The 21341-nt window shown below is 41.6% G+C and overlaps 1 protein-coding gene across 1 annotated transcript in view; it reads left to right on the forward strand.

Annotated features, from left to right (window-relative positions):
* Positions 1-6123: 6123 nt before the first annotated feature.
* LOC118377717 (visinin-like protein 1) overlaps positions 6124-21341 on the forward strand; it is a 54642-nt gene continuing 39424 nt past the window's right edge. The window contains exons 1-2 of the mRNA XM_035764664.2: positions 6124-6424; positions 18144-18310. Of these exons, the coding sequence (XP_035620557.1) occupies positions 18149-18310 (162 nt within the window). The 5' untranslated portion in view covers positions 6124-6424; positions 18144-18148. The remainder of the gene's footprint in view (positions 6425-18143; positions 18311-21341) is intronic.

The following is a 21341-nucleotide window of genomic DNA, read 5'->3' on the forward strand; positions in this document are numbered from 1 at the left end:
GTGCCTGCATCCTGGCTGCTTGGACGGTCACTCCTGCTCTGTCTAGAAGATGAGAGATGAGATAATACTTTATTAATCCCCAGGGGGAAATGAGTTTGCCATACTGCAGCTGTAATAAATTCCATAGAAACACTCAGGTCATTTTAAAGCAGCGTTGTCCTCAGCTCCAGGACCCCTAAAGCTCCACAGTGCAGATGTTGCTTCTTCCGGATGAATTCTCACTTGGCCCGTCACTGATCTCAAAAGACAAGCAGAGCTATTCCATGACCACGTCGAACCTCTCCTTCATTTCAAACTCAAGGAAGTCATGGGTTTCAGAGACTTGATGGATGTTGTTGTTAGAGGTGAAAGTGGGGGGTTTTGCATGAGGGGGAGAATCAAACTTGGAAGTTCCATAGAGAAGAGTAGAAGTCTGGCCAGGATTTTCTGGACTCGATGATGGAGTGGAGATTTGGGGTGGGATAAAGTCAGGGACTGGGACTTCATTTAACCTGGTTTTTCCACAGTTGAAAAAGCCCCCCTCAGCTTCCTCTTGGCGTTGGTCCTCTACTTCCTCTGATGTGACCTTGTTAACGCTCTCCTGATGGCATAGTGCCACCAGCACTGTGAAGTTGGAACTCAGTTTGAAACGCTTCACTGGGCAAACTGCTGAGGAGAGGGCTGTGCTCCAGGTTATTGGTGTCAAGGGGAGAGAGCTGGATATTTTCTAACGTTTCAAACCCAACGGGCACACAGTCAGACAGGATATGTGCCACAGATGGCATGACTGAGGCTGATCGGTCCTCCTCTCAGTCCCGTACTGTGTCATCCTATGGGTTTGAATCTGATCCTGGGACGACAGCATTGTTGGGTACTGAGGTGAAAGGGACAGCATGATGGTTTTCAATCTTGAGAAGTGCTTCTGTTCTGTCATTGTGACCAAATGCAGGACCCTGCTTGGCGGCCTGCAAGAGAACAGTTCCAGGTGTAGCTTCCACAGGAAGGTGGAGTGTTGGTAGGTTGTCAATTTTGCAGAGTTCTCTTTCAGCCCAGTTGTTGATCCACTCACCAGTCAATGCTCCTATTGATACCTGTGTTTAACCATGTCACTTCTAGGTATCATTCCTGGTTCACCGAATCAACATGCAGGTCAGTTTCTGTAACATTGTCACTATTTGTCACTCACATCAAACATCTCCAATCAAAAATCAAAAATCAAATCAAGAGTCGGCTTTCTATTCCGCAACAAAGCCTCCTTCACTCACGCTGCCAAGCTTACCCTAGTAAAACTGACTATCCTACCGATCCTCGACTTCGGCGATGTCATCTACAAAATGGCTTCCAACACTCTACTCAGCAAACTGGATGCAGTCTATCACAGTGCCATCCGTTTTGTCACTAAAGCACCTTATACCACCCACCACTGCGACCTGTATGCTCTAGTAGGCTGGCCCTCACTTCATATCCGTCGCCAGACCCACTGGCTCCAGGTCATCTACAAGTCCATGCTAGGTAAAGCTCCGCCTTATCTCAGTTCACTGGTCACGATAGCAACACCCATCCGTAGCACGCGCTCCAGCAGGTGTATCTCACTGATCATCCCTAAAGCCAACACCTCATTTGGCCGCCTTTCGTTCCAGTACTCTGCTGCCTGTGACTGGAACGAATTGCAAAAATCGCTGAAGTTGGAGACTTTTATCTCCCTCACCAACTTCAAACATCAGCTATCCGAGCAGCTAACCGATCGCTGCAGCTGTACATAGTCTATAGGTAAATAGCTCACCCATTTTCACCTACCTCTTTCCCATACTGTTTTTATACTGTTTTTATTTATTTACTTTCCTGCTCTTTTGCACACCAATATCTCTACCTGTACATGACCATCTGATCATTTATCACTCCAGTGTTAATCTGCAAAATTGTATTATTCGCCTACCTCATGCCTTTTGCACACATTGTATATAGACTGCCCATTTTTTCTACTGTGTTATTGACTTGCTAATTGTTTACTCCATGTGTAACTCTGTGTTGTCTGTTCACACTGCTATGCTTTATCTTGGCCAGGTCGCAGTTGCAAATGAGAACTTGTTCTCAACTAGCCTACCTGGTTAAATAAAGGTGAAATAAAACTCATAAACTCATTGCGATCATCATCAGCTGGCTCTTGACTGAGGACAGTTGACACTGGCAGTTTCTGTGTTGTAATAATCCCCCAGTTCACACAAAGTTTCAGCTGTCACCGTGCCAACAGTGTGCCCCCACATCGCTCCACAGAGATCATTGTGCTTAAGAACCATATTGATCGCCCCATCACTCAGAATAGTACTGTCTAATACCGCATAACAAGTGACCGAGCCATCTACATATTCTACTACTGTCTCAGCTGTGGCAGAGCTGTCATTATGCATTAATTCCTCCTTGTTAACTTGGGCGTTTCCTTCTCTATCACAAACATTCTCTTTCACTTCTCCAATCTGGCTACAGATTAAAGAGACGTAAAGACGTCTCTCTAATCACTGGGTAATGAGTAATACCCGGCATCTTTCTCATTGCTGATATTTTGATTAAATCCATGTTCTTCCTCATTCTGAATCTGTTGATTGTTTTCACCTTCAGCAGAGACTATACTGAAGCCATGCTGTAAACGGCTGAATTCAGAGGCAGGCTTTCACAGGTGTAATCGGGTCCTTCAGAGCCGTCACTCACACTTTGAGCTGTGGTCGGTTACTGGGTCGTGGCTGTCACCATTTTGTTCTGTCACTGCTGCTTTATCTACTGAGGGACTGGTAGCGGTGCGAGTGCATTCAAGTGATTTCCCAGACTGATTGAAACCATGACTCGAGGATGTACCAGTTGATGTGTCATCAGAAGCGTGAGACCATTCTGACGCACACCCTGCTTCATCTCTAGGGTGAACGCTGTAAGAAGACGTGCCTGTTTGACTAAATGGATGCTGCTCTCATCTTCCCCTTTGACGTAGGCCTTGAGCGTCCACGTCTGTAACGTGAGGACTGACTACACACAACCCTGCACTTGCCTGATTATCTCTGAGAGCTTGACTCTTCTCTGTTCCCATTTCTTCACAATGAAATCCTGCCCATGTGTGTTTGACCCATCTGTGTGTTTGACCCATCTGTGTGTTTGACCCATCTGTGTGTTTGACACATCTGTGTGTTTGACCCATCTGTGTGTTTGACCCATCTGTGTGTTTGACCCATCTGTGTGTTTGACCCATCTGTGTGTTTGACCCATCTGTGTGTTTGACCCATCTGTGTGTTTGACCCATCTGTGTGTTTGACCCATCTGTGTGTTTGACCCATCTGTGTGTTTGACCCATCTGTGTGTTTGACCCATCTGTGTGTTTGACCCATCTGTGTGTTTGACCCATCTGTGTGTTTGACCCATCTGTGTGTTTGACCCATCTGTGTGTTTGACACATCTGTGTGTTTGACCCATCTGTGTGTTTGACCCATCTGTGTGTTTGACCCATCTGTGTGTTTGACACACCTGTGTGTTTGACATATTCGACTCCATGTGTTGTATCGTCCCGAAGAATAGGTCTCCACTGAAGTGACGTGAAACCGGCAATGTTCTGGAAACTCAACAGTTGTGGGATGTCGAAATTTGGATTTGCCACTGTGTTTGTTTGTTATTGTGCAATCTGTCCGTGGTTGTTTAGGAGACAAAGGAGCATCATCTTCCTCAAACGGAAAACAGCTATCTTGTGTGTGTTTATCCATTCCTTTATCATCCGCTAAACCTAAAGTGAAGACAGATTGGATAAGCCATGTTGTCTACAAAGAGTGTTTGGCATATCAAAGATGCATTTTCACATGAGAATCAAACACCAATAGACTGACTAATGAGCTAATGATTTAAAAGCAAAGGGATATTATTTTATAATATTTTGTAGCTTCTTATTTCAATATGGTTGATGATATACATATAGGCTGCGTTCGAATAGTCATACTAACCGCACTAACCATACTATTTGTGATGTAAATTGACTATATAGTATGCTTATTGTTCATAGTATGGATATACATAGTTAGTATGCCAAAAGTTGAATAGACAACAGCTACATGTCTGTATCCTCAGTCATGTGAAATCCATCGAATAGGGACTCATGAATTAATTTCAATCGACTAATTTCTTTATCTGAACTGTAACTCTTTGAAATTGTTGCATGTAGAATATATAGAATATATAGAATATAGAATATATATTTTTGTTCAGGGTTGCTAGGAGATAGCTAATAGTATAGAACCAAAGATATACCCAGCTAACAACAAACGTTCACACACATTTAGAGAACGTTCTCTTTAGAGTCTCTTTATGTCATTACCTAGTGTTTTCATAGGAATGTTCCAGTGCTGTGCAAAGACTGCTTCCAAGAGACCATTCCCTTGATGCCAGACAGAACCTACTCCGAACATAGTCCCAGTTCAATATTCACGTAACAACAATAAATTCCCCTCGACCACGCCCGCAAATTGTGGAAAACCAACATACTTTCCTATGGACCCCCATTGTAAAAGAGGCAACTTCGCTGTAGAGTTTTGTTTTACCAAAATAACAAAACATTCCAAAAAGCTGCTGTGTTATTCAATGTACATGTAGCCAGGTTAAAATAAATCCTGATTTATGGTTTGCAATGCTCCCACATAGGGAACAGCCCTGTGGCTTCAGGCTATTTGTTGTGGGAGAGTGGGAAATGTTGGGACGCTGTGCCCAAGTAGGCTAGACATGGCTATGTATTTGGAAAACATTTCAACACAGGTAAGACATTGAACTTCAATTGTAGGTTACATCGGGTTTATGAACAGCTGAGAAATAAATATAACAACATTTATTTCACTCCACCCATAAAACACTGTTTACGGAGCATGCTCTCGCTGTCCAACAGGTGATGTTCCACCCAAACTCTGTATGCCATGGGCTCTCCAACCATTTTTCCTGCAGCTACCCAGTGTTTAGTTTGGGAAACCGAGTGAAATCTGTTCAGGAACATTGATAGTTACATCAATTGTTCTTTGTGTGTTTGGTGGGACGTTGCTGGAACATTCTCCTAAGCCACAGAAAACTGGACACATTAATGTTCTTGCAACGTTCCCATGAAACGTGTCTGTGTCTAGGACAATAAGACCGTTAGTTCTGAGTTTTGGGTACGTTCTCTTTGACATTGAGGAAATGGCCGCTGGGAAAAATGCATTGCACATCACGGGAACATTCCTATTAAACCTCTTAAGGGAGGTGTTCTCAAACATTGTGGGAATGTTTGTTGTTCACTGGGATGGTGCCAAATTCATGAGCCGTTTTAGACAGATTCTTTAGCAAGGTCACTTGGCTTCTCAGACAACTTTGAGAAAGTACTAGCTAGCCTAGCAAGCTAACTTCAGCTAGCTCCGTCAAATTGGCCTACAAATAGTTACTGAACACTCTCTGTGTGGTGCTGATGATGCTGCTGCCACCAGCTGTTTGGCGCAAAACAAGCATGGGAGAGTGAAACTAGGTCCTTGGTTACACCGTATATGCCATGATAACAGGATAGATAAGCAGCCCAAATTTTGGTAGCCTTTAAAAAGGAAAAGCATAAAGAAATGCTTAGTTACATTATCACTTGTTCCAAGGTAAAAATCTGTCGTTCTGCCCCTGGGCAAGACAGTCAACCCACTGTTCCCGTGGCGCCGAAGACGTGGACGGCGATTGAGGCAGCTCCCCGCACCTCTCAGATTCAGAGGGGTTGGGTTAAATGCAGAAGACACATTTCAGTTGAAGGCATTCAGTTGTACAACTGACTAGGTATCCCCCTTTCCCTTTCCAATCAATTGCTGTTGTTTCTGTAGAAAGTAGGACTGGTTGGATAGCAATTGCTGGCAGATATATAATCACTATATGTTAGCAGATTGATTGCATGCCGTAGGCATTTTATATTCACAGCATAGCCTATATCTGTTGACAATGACCCTTGTAAGACTGTACATTTACATCCACATCAAAATCCACCTGCTCATTCTACTTCATAGTTCTGCATAACATAGGTGCAGCAGAAGGCTTGTTTCTTTCCTCATCTTGCGCAAACTCAAAAAGCACCCCACCAAAACAGTAGTCTTCTGCAATTATCAACCACTCTGTGTGAGGGAGACAGACAGAGAGAGAGAGAGAGAGAGAGAGAGAGAGAGAGAGAGAGAGAGAAACAAAGAGAGATAGAAACAAAGAGGGAAAGAGAGAGTCGTGATGCACACGGTTTGACGCTGCGCTTCATTGTATCCTCAGCGAGTGTATTAATGTGTATTAGTGTGTGTAGACAGTCCTGCTTGCTTGTAGCATCCTCGGAACTGCATCAGTGAATTTCGACTAGGCTCATTTCTTCCCAAGAAAACCTCAGCACATAACCCCCTCTGAAGAAGAGCGCAAAGCCCCATTGACTTCGCACTCTTTCAAGGTAAATATGTTTTCTTTATTATGGATAATAGTCAAATGCATTAGGGAAACCCTCCCTCTATTCCATTAAGATTTGTATACGGAATTCAGATACGCCATTCATTGCTAGACTCAACTGCATAGTATGTAGTATAATGTATTTAACAATTAGGTTAGTTGTCTTTTTTTTAAAAGTTGGAAATAAATAAAGACGTTTGCAGCATTAACATTGGGGAAGCATGCCCCATCTTCTGAAAATGCAAAATCATAATGGATCATCAGTGCGACTACAAATCATAATTTTGTCATTTAGGCTATAGAAAACAGTTACGTCAGTTAGGGCACCTAGTGACCCAAACAAATAGCCTGATACTGTATGGGGAGGGAGTGGGTTAGCTTAGTCCACTGGTGGATATTTCAAAAACAAAAGTATCAGGAGTCCAACAAGAAAAAGGCTACATGTCAATAGTATCCAGTTTGAGGTGTGCGCGTTGTCGTTTTCATTCATTTAAGTCAAATGCAATATATGACATTTTTTAAATGTAGCTGTAATATGACATTTTCCTCTCAGCTTTCCTCCACTGTGGTTCTGATGTGTTTAGGAGATGCTGCCCTGCGACTGGCAGGTCGGTATGCGCTTGCTGGGCTGCACGCAGGGAACTATTTGGCCGATGATAATAGTTTAGAAACAAAGCATGTGTGGTGAAATAACGATAGAAACAATCCAGCCAATGAAGACAGTTTTTTTTTGTACAATGTGTTTAAATCATATTATTATCTGAAACGGATATATTTTCTTGAAGCCATGCTCTTGTTTGTGGTGGTGCTAAGAGGTCATGATTGCAAGACCTGCAGTGCATATGACACATGTCATAGATAGTGATTTTATGTAGACCTATAGTACAACTACTAAGCATTTATTCATGTATACATGGCTATTGGTATTGTCCTGGGTTTTAACTCAAGGTCATTCCCTATTGGAAAATGATGGAATAGGGACATGCTGTTACATAATGCGCCTGGCCAATGTACAGAGAGGTCTGCTAGTTCATATACTGTAAGAGAATCAACCAGTGACTATTCTTTTACGAATAGGCCCCAGATCCTTAGAAACACACTGTATGCAATTCGGTACTGCCTCAGTGTACTGACAATAGGTTTTAATAAGTCAACATGCTTCTCTCTCTCTGCAATGACCTGCAGACAGACCTCATGTGGCAGAGTTGCACTATCTGGGTCTTTTGTAATAACATGACTAATGCTACAGCAGTAGATTCAGAAAATGATTTCAGGGAATGATTTGATAAACTGGAACAAGTCACGATGAAGTTAAAGCATTGGCTAATATGTTTGTTAGCTGCCTTCCAGTTTGGAAAGTTCAGTTTGAAACGTCTCTCCTCCTCCCTCCAGTGCCACCTCGAATCTTTTGGTGGCCCTGAGCGAGGTCAGGTTCAATTTCAGGCAACACCGTAGGCTACACCTCTGTAAGCACGGACTGGCGGCGACGCCTTTTGGACTTTTTGGTGCAGTACAGACTGAACCTTGGTTTCCACATCCACGGACATTGGTATTTGGTCTGGTTCGGACCATCTCTGAACCAATCATATACAGTACCAGTCAAATGTTTGGACACACCTACTCATTCAAGGGTTTTTCTTTATTTTTTTCTTGTTGCTATTTCCTACATTGTAGAATAATAGTGAAGACATCAAAACTATGAAATAACATACAGTATATGGAATAATGTAGGAACCAACAAAAAGTGTTGAACAAATCAAAATATATTTTAGATTTAGATTCTTCAAAGTAGCCACCCTTTGCCTTTATGTGTTATTCCATAGTGTTGATGACTTCTACATTATTCTACAATGTAGAAAACAGTACAAATAAAGAAAAACCCCTTGAATAAGTAGGTGTGTCCAAACCTTTGTATGTCATGTTTGGTTCAGATTTGGTGCGGTCCAGACAGGCCTTGATTTCAACGTCCACGGACATTGATTTTTTTGTCCGGTCCGGACCAAATTTAAACCAATCATAGACTTCTATGTTTGGTTCAGATTTTGTCCGGTCTGGACCAGCCTTGATTTGGTCCAAACAGGTTTATAAATTACTTATTTTCAACTTTCATTCAGAACCAACTAGGGCGGCAGAACAGCATAGATCGGCCCTGCTGAGGAGGTGTTTTTGGTGTTTTTAGGCCTACTGTGCTACAGTATATGCTATTATTTGGTTCTGCTATGTAAAATGCTAATGAATCATTATGTGATCGTGCAAGACATTGATTCAGCTTTGATCTAACTTTACTAAACAAGCACCACTGTGAGAAGTGCTAATCTTGTATTTGTAATAATGATAATAATAAGTGATGAGTATGACTATTAGGTGTTTGGCAGCAGATCTTAATGAGGGTTATTCTAAGCAATTTGAGCGCACTTCGAATCGTGGTGCTGAAAGGACAGCACTCTAACCAAGTGATTTAAGGCAGACACGCTGTGAATTTGGATCCTAGACCTCGTTGGAGTGACGATGAGGTTCATGCGGTGGATCAGTTTGTCTGAAATCGCAATAAGTACCCGGGCAGGAGAGCGAGTTCAAGTGCGTCGTACATGAGCCCCAAGTCCATCACAAAATGTTTTGAGGAAAGCCGTTTTAGCAACCCCTGGTATAGTTTTCTGTCTTTGGCTGCACACCTGGATTGTACAATATTTGCACATTATTATATTTTTTATCCTTCATGCTCTGTCAAGTTTGTTGCTGATCATTGCTAGGCAGCCATTTTTCATGTCTTGCCATAGATCTTCAAGCCAATTTAAGTCAAAACTGTAATTAGGCCTCTCATGAACTTTCAATGTCGTCTTGGTAAGCAACTCAAGTGTGTATGTGGCCTTGTGTTTCAGGTTATTGTTCTGCTGAAAGGTGAATTTGTCTCCCAGTGTCTTTTGGAAAGCAGACTGAACCAGTTTTTCCTTTAGGATTTTGCCTGTGCTTAGCTCTATTCCGTTTCTTCTTATCCTAAAAAACTTCATAGTCCTTGCCAATGACAAGCATACCAATAACATGATACAGCCACCACCATGCTTAAAAATATGTCGAATGGTACTCAGTGATGTGTTGTGTTTGCCCCAAAGATAATTATTTTTATTCAGAACTTAAGGTTAATTTCTTTGCCATATTTTTTTCAGTATTACCTTGGCCTCATGATGAAATCCCTGAGCAGTTTATTTCCTCTCCGGCAACTGAGTTAGGAAGGATATCTGTATCTTTGTAGTGACTAGGTGTATCAGCGGAGGCTCCTCGGTGGAGGAAGGGTAGGAGCATCCTCCTCAGAGAATTTCATAGAAATAAAAATAGTGAAAACTATTTAGATAAAACTTTACTAAATATATTCACATTTCACCAAATAATTGATTAAAACACACTGTTATGCAATAAAGGTCTAAGGTAGCCTCAACAGCACTCTGTAGGGTGACACCATGGTGTAGCTGGAGGTCAGATGGTTTCTGTCCTCTGGATACATTGACTTCAATACAAACCTAGGTTCTCACCCCCTTCCATAGACTTACACTGTAATTATGACAACTTCCGGAGGACGTCCTCCAACCTATCAAAGCGCTTGCAGCATGAACTGACATGTTGTTCAAAGGAACAACTAATTAATCTAGATACTGAAAGCATAAGGTACAGCTAGCTAGCACTGCAGTGCATAACATGTGGTGAGTAGTTGATTCAAAGAGAGAGAAAGACAATTGTTGAACAGTTATGAAAAAATAAATGTTCTTAAAAAATGAAGGAGAAGCGAGAGAGAGAGAGAGAGAGAGAGAGAGAGAGAGAGCTAGCTATATACAAATACAAATATTTTCACTTACTTAGCTAGCCAATGCCGCTAGCTAGTTTAGCCTACTCAAACACCCAGCTCAAACAGAGAGGGATCTTTGTTACCTATCTGGCTATGGCTATCCAATGATGGAATTCTTCCAAGTCAAGGTAAGCTTTTGGTTTTATTAATGTAGTGCCACTGCTAAACTGCTTTTTAACTATACACTGTACTGTATGATTGTAGCGGGTTCACTAGCAAATTAGTTATTGTAGCTATGTTAACTTGACGTTAGCGAATATGTGACAACGATGTAGGCTATGTGTAGCGGTTATGATGTAAAGGTTTGGCTTTGGAAGGTTTTTTCGACTGGCCACAGACAGCTGATGTGTTGTGCACTGAAGTCCACAAGCGAAGGGAAAAGATGAAAGGACGAGAGAGCGTGGATGAGAGAAGAAATTATCTAACGATCAAAGGGATCACACTGGTTGTATGTGGCTGCTATGAAGGTGAACTGTGTTTGTAAAATCTTAAAACGAAGCAAATGGAGCAAAACGGGGATAAACATAACTGAATATGTCCAATAGAAACACTAGTTTGCAACTGTTGTACTAATGGTTACACCCTAGATCAGCTAGATGCAGGCAAGATTGTAAAAGGCGTTATTGAATGTGTCACCGTCTGCCACCTTGAATACTCAAATTTCTCTCGACCTGTGCATCTACGTTGTAAAATTTAATTCATAGACTAGGTTGTAGCAACCTCATGATAGGTACCGTGAAAATGTGAGTATCATGTAGTAGCCTAAGACTATCAATGTTACATTGAGCTGCATGAATGAAATATGAATGACTGTCATTCAATATTTTGTATTAGAAACGGCAGTCAAATTCCACATGACCGTTTAGTCACGGTAATTAGGTTTGTCCAAGTTCTGATGCTGCTGATGGCCATTAGTAGCCTACCAAACTTGATAACTGCCTGGTACTCAGGGCTCTATTATCCCTCTAATCACTCTGCCATCAATGTAAATGCAATCAAAAATCAAATCAAACACTTCACGAGAGCCCATGAGCTCATGTTGAGCAACATTTCTATAGGCTATGCAATTGTGTGAGAAAACAAAGTGATGGCCTCTATTAGAAGGAGGAGGTTCTCATCACCTTTCTATAGGCGAGGCCAACTATATTAATTTCTCATCTTTCCTAAGTTTAAGCACATTGCGGGAATAGCATCCTCAATTCACCCTTTTTTCCCCTGCCCCTGTTTTGAGACAGGTGCATGATAATGGTCCATTCTAAATACAAACATGTAATATTTAGTGTACGTAAAGACAAGATTAAATCAGGAATAGTCTGATGTGTGTGTCTGATCACTTGTGCATCGCTTGTGAATGATACATTATCACTTCTGAATGATGCCCAGCTTAAGGAAAGAAACAGAGTATGCTTTTTTTGCGACTTTTTCAAATTATAGCCGCACACCTAATGTAGCCTAGCCCATAGGCCTATATGGTTTGATAAGGTCTGTATCACGACTAAAGTGGCCAAATAACTTAAATTAATAACTTAAAATGAAGCACATTAATCCACATTACAAACGGTGTAGAGCCTAACTGGCAAACACATACAGCACTTGAGTTTTAAATTTGTGGAATATAATTTTCAACATAAAAATGCACCTTTCTAATAAAAGCAATACATGCATAATCGCATTTGCAGTCATGTTTGAGATTGGTGTTTTCCTGCTAATTGAACATTTGTGCTTGTAGCCTACAGCCGTGTGCGCATTGCTGTGCTTATAACGCGAAGAAATAGCCTGTTCGTTTATCAACATTTTAAGCTAAATGTTCTAATCTGTTGTGTAAGCCTCATTACTTAAAAAACTTTTTTTTTATGCCAGTGGTTGTATTAATTTGGGATCTATCGCATCCCACAACTGTCCCAGACTATGTTTGGAATATTTATTTCTCGCACAGAATAGAATAGGTCAACATTTGTACTCTGGTGGATAGTACATTGACATAGGCTAGTGCTTTTGCTGTTCGTTAGGCCTACTCATCTTGTTGGCTGACGAAAAGTAAATGTGGATAGTTATTCCAATATCTTCAATATGCACCTCAGAATTGGATAAGGACAAGCCGATGTGTCTGTCTTCACCTGTAGCCTGTGAGAACGACTGGATCAGGCGACCAAGTGCCATGTGAGTGGGAAGTGCCTTGGAGCATGCAGCTGAGAGAAGGGAATTATGATGATTATATTCAGCCCAAGGGCACAACGGCCACAAAGCTGCAAAAGGCTTGTTTTTTTTTTTGTAGGGCCACACAAAGGGGATGCCGCCGGGAAATGAGAGGCATTATCAAGCGCTTGTCAAATTGTGAATGAAAGACTGATGAAGTGTGTACAGCCTGCGCAAAAAAAAATAATAAGCAGAGCTCATGCCTTTCATGCGACTTTAGAGCTCATTAGAGTCGCATCACTCAGCCCTTCGAATGTATTAAAAATCAAAACATGAAGCCCAACGTTTGTATCACAACTGAAGTTACATAAATAAGTCTAAATTAAGAGTTTTGGAGTACTTGTTTCTTTGTTAACCGTTCAACACAGAACACTCCCTCAAATCACTTGGAGAAAATATCCTTTCTATTTCATTCAGCTATTGCATTCTTCATACTATAAAAGAATATAAAATAATTCCACGGAATTCTAAGCAGATATTGTCTGCTAAATGATCTAGTGTAGCCAACATTCATATGTTATGGTATATATAGCCAGATCAGGGCCTAACATACGGACAACTCAGCGTATGCTATTCTGTTCTTCTGAAGTAGACAACATTTTCTTCATATCATGCTTCTTTAGACCTGTCTAAAATAAAATAATGGATTTATTGTGATGGTGTAGTCTATATTAAATGGATTTATTAGACTTTTTAAAATGTAGATGCTGCAAAAGATCTGTATCGGTGGCTTGTAGGCTATGTGTGGAAGCCAGGAGATGCTAAACGTGTTCATGCTAATTAACGGTCAATTACCTTGAGACCGGCAGTTATTTGCGTGACAATCACCGGCTGACAAAATGCCATGACTGCCACAGCCCTGGCAGTGCTCATCAAAAAAATAATCGTCCTCCCTCATCTTAAACTTCACCGACCGCCACTGCCATGTATTCTCAAATTGAAAAGGGTGAGGGAGCGCCACTCCCCCGTGCTACGGCAGCACCACATCCCTGCATGTCACATCTAGTCACTCACTGTGGATAGCTGATGCTGATGCTCTGCACTGAACTTGTACTTTCGGAAATATGTACAGTTTTGTCATCAGCGGATAGCCTAGTTTCCCGACTACGGCTCTTGGCAACGGTGCTGTGTTTGAGAGCTTTGCAAAGAAAGTACCCATTATCAGACTTGCTGTGCTCGCAGGGTGTGAATGGGGGAGCTTTTAAAGTGTCACACCTCTCAGAGTGGATGGGTAGTAGCCCGGTAGTGGACGATGTATGCTCATCATTGCTCTAATTGGACAGGTCGGTCGTCTGCTGCTGCTGCTGTTTTGGGGTCTACTTCATTGGAGTCTCCCTTAAATTTGTGTCAGAACGTACTGCTTGCGTCGACAATACAGCCCCATCCATCCATCGCCTGATGTTTGTCATATGGGTATGCTCACAACAACACAGCTTCTTCTGGAGTTTGCTACCAAACTGGTTGCTGCGTTGCTGGGTCAGGAGATCCATAGTCTGATGTTGGTTTCATACACTGCCAGGCTACTACCCTTTTTTTGGGGTTCATAGCAGGGTCCTTTTGTGGGTTGTGTTCAGTCCTCTTGCGCTTTAGTTAAGAAGGAGCCAACAACAATAATATCAGAGGTATGGAGATAGTTACAGTATCATGGTCTTTACTAGGCCTGTGCCATGGCCAGATTGATAGCCCACTGAGCTAAAGCATAGCCACGGCTACTCGTCACGTAAGCAATGTTCTCCAAACTACCTCCAACACTTTAGTAATATGTTCCCTTTGATGATTTGTAATTAGAGCACAATCTAATTCCATTTCATGCCATGACATGAAAGTTCCGGAAATAGTTTAAGTGGAGTGTGATCTTCAGTTGTTCTAAGATCCCCAAGAATAACATGAGAGTTGTTTTGTGAGGAAGGCAATTAGCATGTGCTTGTCAGAACTGCTAATGTGTCCGTAACATTAATGTGGCAAGGGGCCTGTTGATGTTCCTTGGATGTAGCCTAACAGTCGCCTTCACTCAAGCCCTCTCTGTTGAGACTAAGAGTCACCTGGGTCAGCGTTAGATGTAATATATTTATAATTCATTCACTTTACAGTGACTTCACAAAGTATTCAGACCCCTTGACGCTTTCGTTACAGCCTTATTCTAAAATGGAATGAATATAAAAAACGTCCTCAGAAAGCAAAAACAGTTTTTTAGAATTGTTTGCAAATGTCTTAAAAAAACAACAACTGAAATACCTTATTTACATAAGTATTCAGACCCCTTTGCTATGAGACTCAAAATTGAGCTCAGGTGCATCCTGTTTCCATTGATCATCCTTGACACATTTCTACAATTTGATTGGACTCCACCTGTGGTAAATTCAATTGATTGAACATGATTTGGAAAGGCACACACCTGTCTATATAAGGTCCCACAGATGACGGTGCATGTCAGAGCAAAAACCAAGCCATGAGGTCGAAGGAATTGTCTGAGCCAGGATTGTGTTGAGGCACAGATCTGGGGAAGGGTACCAAAAAATGTCTGCAGTATTGAAGGTCCCCAAGAACACAGTGGCCTCCATCATTCTTAAATGGAAGAAGTTAGGAACCACCAAGACTGTTCCTAGAGATGGCCACCGGGCCAAACTTCCAGAAGGACAACCATCTTTGCAGCCCTTCACCAATCAGGTCTTTATGGTAGGGTGGCCAGACTGAAGCCATTCCTCATTAAAAGGCACATGACAGCCTGTTCGGAGTTTGCCAAAAGGCAGCTAAAGGACTCTTAGACCATGAGAAACGAGATTCTCTGGTCTGATGAAGATCCTCTGCTCTGAATGCCAAGCGTCACATCTGGAGGAAACCTGGCACTATCCCTACGGGGAATCATGGTGGTGGCAGCATCATGCTTTGGGGATGTTTTTCAGCACCAGGTACTAGGAGATTGGTCAGGATCGGGACAACGATGAACGGAGCAAAGTATAGAGAGACCTTTGATGCAAACCTGCTCCAGAGCTCTCAGGACTTCCGACTTGGGTGAAGGTTCACCTTCCAACAGGACAACGACCCTAAGCACACAGCAAAGACAACACAGAAATGGCTTCGGGACAAGTATTTTGAATGTCCTTGAGTAGCCCAGCCAGAGCCTGGACTTGAACCCCATTGAACATCTCTGGAGAGACCTGAAAATAGCTGTGCAGCAACGTTCCCCATCCAGCCTGACAGAGCGTGAGGGGATCTGCAGAGAAGAATGGGAGAAACTCCCCAAATACAGGTGTGCCAAGCTTGTAGCGTCATACCCAAGAAGATGCTGTAATCGTTGCCAAAGGTGTTTCAACAAAGTACTGAGTAAAGGGTCTGAATACTCAATAATATTTGTTTTATTTTGCATAATTTAGCACAAATTTCTACAAACATGCTTTTGCTTTGTCATTAAAAAATGTCAAGGGGTCTGAGTACATTCCGGGGGTCTGAGTACATTCCGAAGGCCCTGTATATCAACAGCTGTCTCATTTTGTCTCATTCTGAGTCAAGAAGGAGTCTTTGTTGGCTCATGCTGCTACCTCAGTCCAATGAAAGAGTATGGGGACATTAGTATTTGTACCACAGCTACCTCACTCAGTACAATGAAAGGATTTGAGACTTGACTTGGCATCAGGGTCGTTTTGCCCTAGCCTGCAGTGTGAGCTAAGGCGTAGATGATAGGGAGTGTATAGTACTCTCTATGTCTCAGGGGAATAGGCCATTCTGTGGTAATCACTAAGGACAGAGAGCATCTATCCACTTCACCCCATAGATCAGAGAGGCTGACATCCAGTTCATTTATCAGGCAATCTGAGGCCTTACCTTGCACTAGGTTAGGTATTCTTTTGGTGATGTCTTGCCATTGTTATTCAGTTCTGTTCTATGGCTAGCTCACAATCCCTATTAATTGTTTGTTGACATGGCAATTTGTTTGTGAGTCCTGCTTGTCATGCATTCGGTTTCACCTCTAAGCCATGAAATGAAATAATATTTTTTTTTTGTTCTGAATTCCTTGTGTTATTAGTATTTGGTTGGTGTTGGATGAATAATCACTTTTTACATGGTTGTTTACCCCTTAGCAGAGGCAATGTTAAAATACTGCATGTAATTAAATCAGAATTTGCCTATTTGTTATCTTCTAGAGAATACTCTTTGTCATATCTGTGATAATTCAATCAGAAATAATAGAATTTATCCTTTAAAGCGCTGCTCTTTGTTTGCTACAGGAGGAAATTAATTAACTGATATGGCCTTTCCGATGGTATCCTATTATTTCTCATTGTTTTATGCAATTCCGACATTGAGTACTTTCCCCATTTAACATTAATCTAGCTCGCTAAGAATTACACAACCATTACATCTGGGCACTTCCAAGCTAACAGAGTGATGCCGAGCAGGGTTGGGCTGATGTTCAAATTGAAGGCAGTCAATTCAGGAAGTAAACTAAGATTATACTTCAATAATCGAAAAAAATGACATTTATTTTCAATGACTTCTCTATAAACTGAAAAGCTATTTATTTCAAAAGTTAAAGATTTCAGAATGTTTCATTCAAATTACTTCCTGAAGTGATTGCCTTCAATTCAAATTGAGCCCAACCCTGATGCTGAGACACGGATGTTTTACTTTCAAATGTATTTGCTAATTATGCTAAGTACATAAATAAGTACATGGTGCTTAATTAACTCATCTGGCTGAATTAGAATCAGTGTGATGCGCTGTGTGCGTGTGTGTGCGCGTGTGTGTGTGTGTGTGTGTGTATGTGTGTGTGTGTGTGTGTGCGTGTGTGTGTGAAGCAGTGTGAGCTGGGCTGATACAGGGACTTTGGTGAAAACAGCTGCAGGCTGTGGAGATAGGGCTAAGGCTAAGCATCGTGGGCCGATGGGGAAATTAGGCACAACAAAAATATGAATCAAGTCACAGTTATGGCATCACATTAAAACGAGCGACTCGGGTCCACTCAGCCTAATAATCCCTGTTGGATACAGACTAATTTGCTCCAATCTCCAGTGGTCTGACCTGGTGTGTGTGTGTTGTTGAGTGATTTTTAGGTACTTAGGCAGAGCAGAAGTGATGGATTGCATTGTTGTTTGCATTATACAGTATGCTTTGATGTAGTAGCCAGCTACTAGTAGGTAGGCTACTCCCTAGTGTATGCAGGCCTAAACTCTACCAATGTATCAAACCTGTTGGGTTAAAAATAAGACAATCATTGAAGCTATCCAAGAATATGCTTTGGTCCATTGATCATCTGTGTTTTATTGTCCCTGGTGCAGCTAAATATAGACACGGTATATAAATCCACACATAGTGTTCAACGCTGAATATCACATAATGTATTAGGGTGATATTTGAGTTTTGCAGGTGTCGTGGACACATTACAGCCATTTCTAGCCACAGAGGTGGAGTAGGTGTGTAAAATAAAATGTATTCTCCCTCGTTCAAAGCAGGCCTGATTGATGACTCTGCTGATTTCTGTCATTGTTTGTCCAGACTGTCCCAGGTATTTAACCTGGTCTGGTAGAAAAGCAATGTAAAGAAAAATATTTGGAATTCATTCTTTGCAGACCTTGCAAAAAATAGTTCAGCGTCATTCTTTCCATCCAGACATTCGTAAAGAACACTGTGACCGTCCCATACTGTTTCCCCGCTGACATTCGAAAATAATTGTTCTGACATTTTTTCCCAGGCAAAATGGGAGCGAAAAACAGCAAGCTGACCCCGGAGGTGATGGAGGATCTGGTGAAGAGCACGGAATTTAACGAGCACGAGCTGAAACAGTGGTACAAAGGCTTCCTGAAAGACTGCCCCAGTGGACGGCTCAATCTAGACGAGTTCCAACAACTCTATGTGAAGGTAGCTACAGAACACTGTCACTGCCCTCATCGGACTGCACCCTATTACCTATAAAGTGCACAACTTTTCACAAGATCCCATCAGGCTCTGGTCAAAGGTAGTGCACTATATAGGGAACAAGGGTGCCATTTGGGATGCAGGCTCTCACTGTCACTTTTCCAACATCTGCATAGACACAAACATTTTTTTTTATCAGCAATGTCTCTATATAGTTGAGTAGAGGAGTGGAGAAGAGAGGCACAGTGCTACATGGTTTCAATTTCCCCACAAGTAGACATTTTCTAAAACCATATAACTCAATACTCTACAGACATTTTGAGAACTAGCAGAAATGCAAAGGTTTTGGTGGTTTGTGAGGATAACAGAAGTGTATGTCATCGCAGTGGCAGAGCAATCGAACCAACATGATACTATGGCAAGCTCACTGAAAGCACTGTCATGAGTAACGAGAACATTACAGTACGCCATATCATACTCCTCTCCTATTCGTTCCCTCAGCTGTATCTGTTATGTTATTCGTTCCCTCTTGTATCTGGGCAGGAAACTGAGCACTGATCAAAATCTCCTTAAATATTATTACTCTGGGGAAAAGTCTTCAAAAAAGGAAATCAATTCAATTAGAACCCATGAATTATAAATGTTTTAATTCTTAGTACATTAGATAGCTAACATTTCATTAAAACTACGTTCAATCTTTATAATCTTCTATTTAATGAATCGAAATAAGAACATTAAGGTCTTATTCCCTTAGACCACTTTGTATCCTATGCTGTATGAATATTGACCATGTGTACAGTGTCATATGAGGGTAGATTTCTGATTAGTGGATATATAGTCACTTACATCATTACCCTGGTCAGTCCTCTCAGGAAATGCCCCGTAATGAAAGACCATTACATTAGCCATGTTACAGAGTTCTAATGGCATGGCTCAAAATACCAACTCTGCTCTAGATTGTTTCCGAAATGGCACCCAATTCCCTAGATAGTGCACTACTTTTAACCAGAGCACTATGGGTCCAGGTCTAAAGTAGTGCACTATAAAGGGAATAGGGATGCACGCCTAGTCTGCCTTACCTGAGGCTTTAGAACACGCTAATATGCATAAACACACATTAAAATATACAGTTGAAGTCGGAAGTTTACATACACCTTAGCCAAATACATTTAAACTCAGTTTTTCACAATTCCTGACATTTAATCCTAGAACAAATTCTCTGTCTTAGGTCAGTTAGGATCACCACTTTATTTTAAGAATGTGACATTTCAGAATAATAATAGAGAGAATAATTTATTTCAGCTTTTATTTATTTCATCACATTCCCAGTGGGTCAGAAGTTTACATACACTCAATTAGTATTTCGTAGCATTGCCTTTAAATTGTTTAACGTTTCGGATAGCCTTCCACAAGCTTCCCACAATAAGTTGGGTGAATTTTGGCCCATTCCTCCTGACAGAGCTGGTGTAACTGAGTCGGGTTTGTAGGCCTCCTTGCTCGCACACACTTTTTCAGTTCTGCCCACAAATTTTCTATAGGATTGAGGTCAGGGCTTTGTGATGGCCACTCCAATACCTTGACTTTGTTGTCCTTAAGCCATTTTGCCACAACTTTGGAAGTGTGATTGGGGTCATTGTCCATTTGGAAGACCCATTTCCAACCAAGCTGTAACTTCCTGACTGATGTCTTGAGATGTTGCTTCAATATATCCACATAATTGTCCTTCCTCGTGATGCCATCTGTTTTGGGAAGTGCACCAGTCCCTCCTGCAGCAAAGCACCCCCACAACATGATGCTGCCACCCCCGTGCTTCACGGTTGGGATGGTGTTCTTCGGCTTGCAAGCCTCCCCATTTTTACACCAAACATAACAATGGTCATTATGGCCAAAAAGTTATATTTTTGTTTCATCAGAACAGAGGATATTTCTCCAAAAAGTACAATCTTGGTCCCCATGTGCAGTTGCAAACCGAGGTCTGGCTTTTTTATGGCGGTTTTTGAGCAGTGGCTTCTTCCTTGCTGAGCGACCTTTCAGGTTATGACGATATAGGACTCGTATTACTGTGAATATAGATACTTTTATACCTGTTTCCTCCAGCATCTTCACAATGTCTTTTGCTGTTGTTTTGGGATTGAATTGCACTTTTCACACCAAATTACGTTAATCTCTAGGAGACAGAACACGTTTTTTTCTGAGGTCTTGGCTGATGTCTTTTGATTTTCCCATGATGTCAAGCAGAGGCACTGAGTTTGAAGGTAGGCCTTGAAATACATCCACAGGTACACCTACATTTGACTCAAATGATGTCAATTAGCCTATCAGAAGCTTCTAAAGCCATGACAAAATTTTCTGGAATTTTCCATGCTGTTTAAAGGCACAGTCAACTTAGTGTATGTAAACTTCTGACCCACTGGAATTGTGATACAGTGAATTATATGTGAAATAATCTGTCTGTAAACAATTGTTGGAAAAAATGACTTGTGTCATGCATAAAGTAGATGTCCTAACCGACTTGACAAAACTATAGTTTGTTAACAAGAAATTTGTGGAGTGGTTGAAAAATGAGTTTTAGTGACTCCAACCTAAGTGGATATAAACTTCCGACTTCGACTGTATATGCAGGCGGCCGACATATACACCCTCTTAGCCCCAATTGGGGTTCTGTGTGCCTGGCTGAGAGGGTTTTGTACTCCGACACTTTGGAGAACATTTTACTGTAATACACAATCAATACATTGGGTGCACTGTGGGTGAACATTATGTACCATACATTCTACAGAGTGGCGTTCCACAGAGGTTCTAAAGGCTGATGGCTGTTGACATGTTAACCTTTTATTGTGGCATTCTATTTTGTTCCCAGGCAACAGGATATCAATGCTAAGGTTTTATTTCAATCCAAAAGCTCAGATAGTGATTAAATGGATGATGTCACGTTAGCTGGACAGACTGTTCCTGTGAACGGTGTGTTTGTGCAAAAGCGTGGGAGCGCTCGTGTGTGTGTGTGTGTGTGTGTGTGTGTGTGTGTGTGTGTGTG

Source organism: Oncorhynchus keta, chromosome 19 (assembly GCF_023373465.1).
Source record: "Oncorhynchus keta strain PuntledgeMale-10-30-2019 chromosome 19, Oket_V2, whole genome shotgun sequence".
Lineage (NCBI taxonomy): Eukaryota > Metazoa > Chordata > Actinopteri > Salmoniformes > Salmonidae > Oncorhynchus > Oncorhynchus keta.